The sequence below is a fragment of the Lagenorhynchus albirostris genome, chromosome X (genome assembly GCF_949774975.1).
Source record: "Lagenorhynchus albirostris chromosome X, mLagAlb1.1, whole genome shotgun sequence".
NCBI lineage: Eukaryota > Metazoa > Chordata > Mammalia > Artiodactyla > Delphinidae > Lagenorhynchus > Lagenorhynchus albirostris.
Window position 1 is genome coordinate 1,558,413 of NC_083116.1, and position 5,579 is coordinate 1,563,991.

The following is a 5,579-nucleotide window of genomic DNA, read 5'->3' on the forward strand; positions in this document are numbered from 1 at the left end:
GAGGCCAGATACCTCTGGAGACGCTCACTTGTAACCCCAGCGCCTGGCCTGGCACGCCAGCCAGAGGCTACCCTGCCCCACTGTCGGCCAGCCCATGCTTGTAGCCCACATCCCGAAGCAGACAACCATTCTTTGTCCAACCGTGAGTCTGATGGATTTCTTGGGGTCATTTCCCCCCAACATTTTATTTTGAAAAATTTCAAACTACAGAAAAATTACAAGAATAGTAAAATGGAACCCCACATCCCGGCCCTTAGATATTTGCTTTAACCCTTTGAAAGTAAGTTGCAGACAGCATAACGTTTCATAATGTTGAATATTCATACTCAGAGTATTGAAGCCCATACGTTTGAAGGAAGGGGCAGTCTTCTGTCATCATCCTATCTTGCTGCACCCAGGACTCTGAACACTGATGACAGGATGCCAGCGGAGGGCGCATTTTGATGTTAGGGTGGGTAAGCACCTTCCTTCCACACTTTAACGCATCTTCTCCGCAGGAGGGCATCTTCGGCAGGTGTTTAAGTTGGTCATGAACAAGAAGGCAAAGTGGAACTGGAGCACATCGCAGACTTTGGACCAGAAGTGGCCCGTGAGCCGCTGGAAGAGACGCCACTGCGAGAGCTCGTGGTCACACAGCTTGAGGAGCACAAAACCCAGGCAGCAGAGCACGCCCAGAGCCAAGTACTTCCCCGAGGAAGCGCTGCCGTGGCGGCCCTGAGTGTGCAGGGCCTGCCCCACAGCTGCTGCGATGTGTACACCCAGTGCCACCTCAAACCCACGGGGGTGCAGCAGGGCCAGGCTGTAACTGCACAGGGAGAGGCCCTCGACAGCCAGGAACAGCCAGGGCTTCCAGCCCCTGTCCAGGCAGAGGCACCAGGCCACCGGCCATGCAAAGATGGGCAAGGTGAGCCACTGGTCCAACACGGCGGTGGGGCGCGTCTGCATCGTGATGCGCAGCCACTGAACCGGGCCGTAGACCAGGGCCATGCCCGCAAAGACGTCCTTCATGTAGCAAGCCTTCCATGCTTCTGTGGGGCCTCCCGGGGCGCTGGCCTTGCTCTGCAGCCAGTACATCCCCAGGAGCACGTAGGCCACGTTAACGAGCGAGTTGAAGGGCATGGCCAGGAAGGCAGGGAGGCTGGCGACCGGCGCTTCGGCGTAGTGCTCATAGCCCACTGCGACAGAGACACCTGCGAAAACGCCGGTGTGGACGGTGGCCGCGCAGAGGCAGCTGACCAGGGCCACGTGCAAGAGGGCCTGCCCCGACTCGGGCTTCATCTGGAACCCTATGTGTGAGCCGGGTCGGAGAGCTTAAGAGAGCAGCCGTCTCCACTGTTATTTCAGAATTCAGATAAACAGTTTTTTTGCAAAACACTCCTCGGCCTCCCAGCTGAGCCAGCAGGAAGAATTCCCCGTGATTTCCGACGCAGATGCTGCGACCTTGCCCCGCGTGGAGGTAGTGGCCCAGAGGAAGGCGAGGGTTCTGCTGATTGGTTGGCACCAGTGGAGGATCGTTCTGCCTTCTTCCTTTGTGGTTACAAAAAGAGTGTAGTTAAAGAGTGTGGGTAGAAAGAAATCCATCCGAAAAAGGGTCTCCATCTTCCCGATTCTCAGCCTCAGGATCCACCAACATCAGAAAAAAACCCAAAAAACCCCACAGAAATAAAAGTGCAGGAATACCCAGTCCATTCACCTTCTTATGCACGGCCTCTAGAAGGCTCTAGAACCCTCTTTCACCTAGAGGTTTTGTGCCCCTCTCTCCTGATACCTATGCTCTTGTTCTTTCATCTGTGTGCTATAAAAGTCCCGCCCCTTTGCCCTAGTTCCCTTCGAGCCACTGCATTTGGAGACTTAAATCTTTCCTAGGTCTGCTGTTAAAACTCAGAATGGGCTTTTCCACCTCAGTGACATTACAAATGTGGAAGTTTCCAAGCCAGTCCCAAAGCCCTTTGAACCAAATACCCAGTTAAAAGAGAAACCCTTTGCTGTGGTCCGAGTTCTGGAATCTAAGGCAAGGATGGCGGGGGTGGGTAGGAGGAGGGCGGGGGAGGACTCCCTTCTGCTTCTTAGATGTGAGGCCAGGTGGCACAGGGAGCCGTCCCCCATTGGTTCACCCTCCTGCCTGCCCCTGAAGTGCCACGCCTTTCAAAATCACCTTCTGTCCTTGGCTCACAAGAAAACCTTCCACTTCCTGCAGTCACAGAAGCAGTCCGATAATTTTAAAACAATGTGGACTTTTCATGGACCGTCAACTGCTCTGGGGCCTGCTGCAGTGTAAGCTGGCCAGGTAGCCAAGAGATGTATTAATATCAACAAGAGAAGAGGTTCAATGCCCTGAAAGTGACTCAAAGCGAAGACAGCAATCAGGCAGGCAAGCATGGGGACGAGAGGGACTGTCCGTGTTCAAAGCCCAGTGCCCCCAGCTACTAACCGTGTGATCTTGGGCCTTAACCCTTCCGGGCCTCGGTTTGCATACCTGCAGAATGGGGATGCTACCAGTACCTCCCTGCAGAGTCATGGTGTGAATTAAATGAGTTCTTAGCTATGTAGACCACAGTTTATTTCTGAGGCCCAATGTCCACCTGCCCTCCTGCAGTTCAGGCCCTGAAAGGGCCGGGCAGGGTCTGATTCTGCGCTCGCCCTCCGCTGCTCAGCAAAGACCTGCTCAGTTTCGGTTCAAGCCCCAAACCAGCACCCCTGCTCTTGTTCCTCATCCTGTTTGCCATTTCGCTTCTCAGACTGGCCGTGGGGCCCACGTGGAAGATCCCGGACGGGGCCCGCTGGGTGTCTTGGTGAGGTTTCTGGCCCCCATCCTGCCTTGGGGGCCTGTTGCTAAGGGGACCGGCATTTCCACGAGGGAACCGCAGGCCTTGTCCTGACCGCCACCTCAGCACGCAGCGCTGTCTCACGCCTCCCCGCTGCGGCTTCCGGTTAAGGAGCCTCTAGGCTGGGGGGCTGCCCCTGCCCCGGGCTTCCCACTTCCAGGCTGGCCACCGCTAACGTGGTCTGCACACAGCAGCCCCCAGCATCTCCCTCAAGGGCCGCCCCTGCTTAGCACCCTTCGGTGGCCGGCTCTCCACTCACACACGATCGCGCCCCAACCTCTCGCAGACACCAAAGTGCCGTGCTCATGTAGTCCTGCGGGTCCCTCCTGTGCCTGGCCTGCTTACACCCGCAACTCGGCTATGCCTTCCTCTCTGGCACCAGCACTTCCCCATTCCGCTCCCGAGTCTGGCTGGGACAGCAGCTGAGGCCCGGCCTCGTTTCTCCAGGTCCTTCCCTGGCGCCACCTGGGGCCCGACTCCCTGGTGTGAAGACCCAGGCCTCCTGGGCCCCACGCGGCCAGCGCCAGCCTGACCCTCTCGTCTGCCAGCCAGCATGGAGGAGAGCTGGGGACCGGAGTCCAGCACTGTCAGCTTGATAGACAAGGAGGCCCAGGAAGGGCGTGGAAAGTGACTCCTCTCCCACTGCTGGCCAGAGGCTACTGAGCCCTCGCGCAAGCTGAAAGTGACGTGTAATCAAACGAACTTCCCAAGTCCACCAGGAAGGCCAGGCTGGGTACCTTATGGCCTAGCTCCTCCGTACCCCTGAGGTGTTGTGACACTTGTTACATGACTCTCAAAGTTCTTCCCAGCTTCCCCCGGCACATGAAGGTCCAAGGGCTCTCCCTTGGTCTGGTGCTGGGGTCTCTGGGGGAAGTCCTGCAAAACGTGACAATCTCCTGGCTAAGGGGTTAAGACGTGTTCCTTAAACTCTCCTGCTTCCGCAGTCTGTATGCATTGAAGCAGGAGCCACTGTCACTGTCACAGTGGTGGTTTCTTTGGCCTGTATCATTCATGACAACTGCTTACCGTGCCCGTGACTACCCTGACCACCTTGTTCCCTTTCTGCGGCTAAGGGGACGCCAGTCTGAGGGCTGTACCGTGGGACATCAGCAGCAGGAGAGCTCAATCTGGGCCACTTGGATGCCCAAGGAGCCTGGAACTACCGTAGTGATTCTTGAACTCTGAGGACAGAATCACTGAATGTGGCTAAGGCGCCTGGGAACCAGCAGCTTGGCTTCCTTATTTTACAGGGGAAGGAGTTGGGGCCAGAGAGGTGACGTGAACGGACAAGGTCACCTAGGGCAGTTGGTGGCACAGAAACACAGATGAGGGCTCTTGTCCTTTGCCTGTGTCACAGGACTCTTTGGTCTTTTACTCAAACAAATGCTTCCAAATGCATAAACTAAAACAGAATTACAACAGAAACTTAATATGTCGAAAGACAGTTATTAAAGTATTTTTGAAAATGTATGATATAGTAATATACGTGCTTCTTTACTAATAGGTTAAATTACAGGATCTATGGGCAGGTTGAATAACTACAGTAATTTCCTTTTTAAAATAAATTTATTTATTTTAGTTATTTATTTTTGGCTGCGTTGGGTCCTATTGCTGCGAGCGGGCTCTCTCCAGCTGTGGTACGCGGGCCTCCCACCGCAGGGGCCCCTCCCGCCGCGGAGCACGGGCTCCAGGCACGCTGGCTTCAGTAGTTGTGGCATGCAGGCTCAGTAGTTGTGGCTCACGGGCTCTAGAGCACAGGCTCAGTAGCTGTGGTGCACGGGCTTAGCTGCTCTGCGGCATGTGGGATCTTCCCGGACCAGGGCTCGAACCCATGTCCCCTGCCTTGGCAGGCAGACTCCCAACCACTGCACCACCAGGGAAGCCCAACTACAGTAATTTCAAAGCAGTTATTCTATAATAACGTGTAATTTCTTTAATTTCAGGATATCTACAAGAAAATTTATATGATCTCAAATGATCTGTCATTTCCTTTGGTGACACAGTCACCAGGCTAACCCTCTGTGCTTTGCTGCCTACACTCGTAATTGCGGGAAAGGCCAAATTTCGGCTGGAGGTTGGTGAATGTAAAGATCAAATAAAGATGAGAGAAACAAGAAAAATCATCTGTTGTCATTCCAAGAGCCCGGAGAGCAGCGCATTACACCCTGCGTCTGGCAGTGAGCATGACAGTGCAGCGACCAGACAGCCTCCTGCAAGATTTGGAACATAGGGGTGATGACAGTACCCACCTCTCAAGGTTGTTGTGAGAACTTACAGGATTGGCGCGAAAAGGCCAGCGATCACCATCCGGGTATTTTGCCTCTCTCGCTTTGCTGGGGGAAATTCAAATCTCGAAAAAGGGCGGAGCCGAAAGGCGGCCGTGCGCCTGCGCGCGGGGTGGGGCGCGGGGTCCTGGGAAGCAGGCGGGGCGGGGTGACGCGAGGTGACGCGGGGCGATGCGGACGGCTCCCGCGCCCGCCCGCTCGCCTCAGGCGCCGCCAGCCTGGCTGCCCGCCCGACAGCAGGAGGGGCGGCAGGCGGCTCGGCGCGCGGCGGCCCCGCTCTTTTTCTCGGGGCGCCGTTGGCCGCGGCGGCGCCCCCGCGTGGGGGCGGGACAGCAGGCCTGGGAGCCTGGGAGGGCTCCGCCCCCGGCGTGGCGCGCCAGGCCGCGTTACCGCTCACTCCCACCCCGCCTCCGGCTCCCCCGGAGGCGGGCTTCGGGCCACCTTTCCGGAGGCAGCTGGGCGTGCGGAG

General features: G+C 56.5%; 1 protein-coding gene across 3 annotated transcripts; it reads right to left on the bottom strand.

Moving 5' to 3' along the window:
- Positions 1–154: 154 nt before the first annotated feature.
- Positions 155–5,307, bottom strand: TMEM187 (transmembrane protein 187). Of its 3 annotated transcripts, none has more exons than XM_060137583.1 (2): positions 5,101–5,307; positions 155–1,527 (listed from the first exon to the last, which is right to left on the bottom strand). In XM_060137583.1, exon 2 carries the CDS (start codon positions 1,276–1,278, stop codon positions 478–480), a length of 801 nt encoding a protein of 266 aa, XP_059993566.1. In that variant the 5' UTR covers positions 1,279–1,527; positions 5,101–5,307; the 3' UTR covers positions 155–477. The 3 variants fall into 3 exon arrangements, with proteins under 3 accessions (XP_059993566.1, XP_059993565.1, XP_059993564.1); XM_060137582.1 differs by having other exon boundaries at positions 155–1,523; positions 5,075–5,307; XM_060137581.1 differs by having other exon boundaries at positions 5,075–5,307.
- Positions 5,308–5,579: the final 272 nt, after the last annotated feature.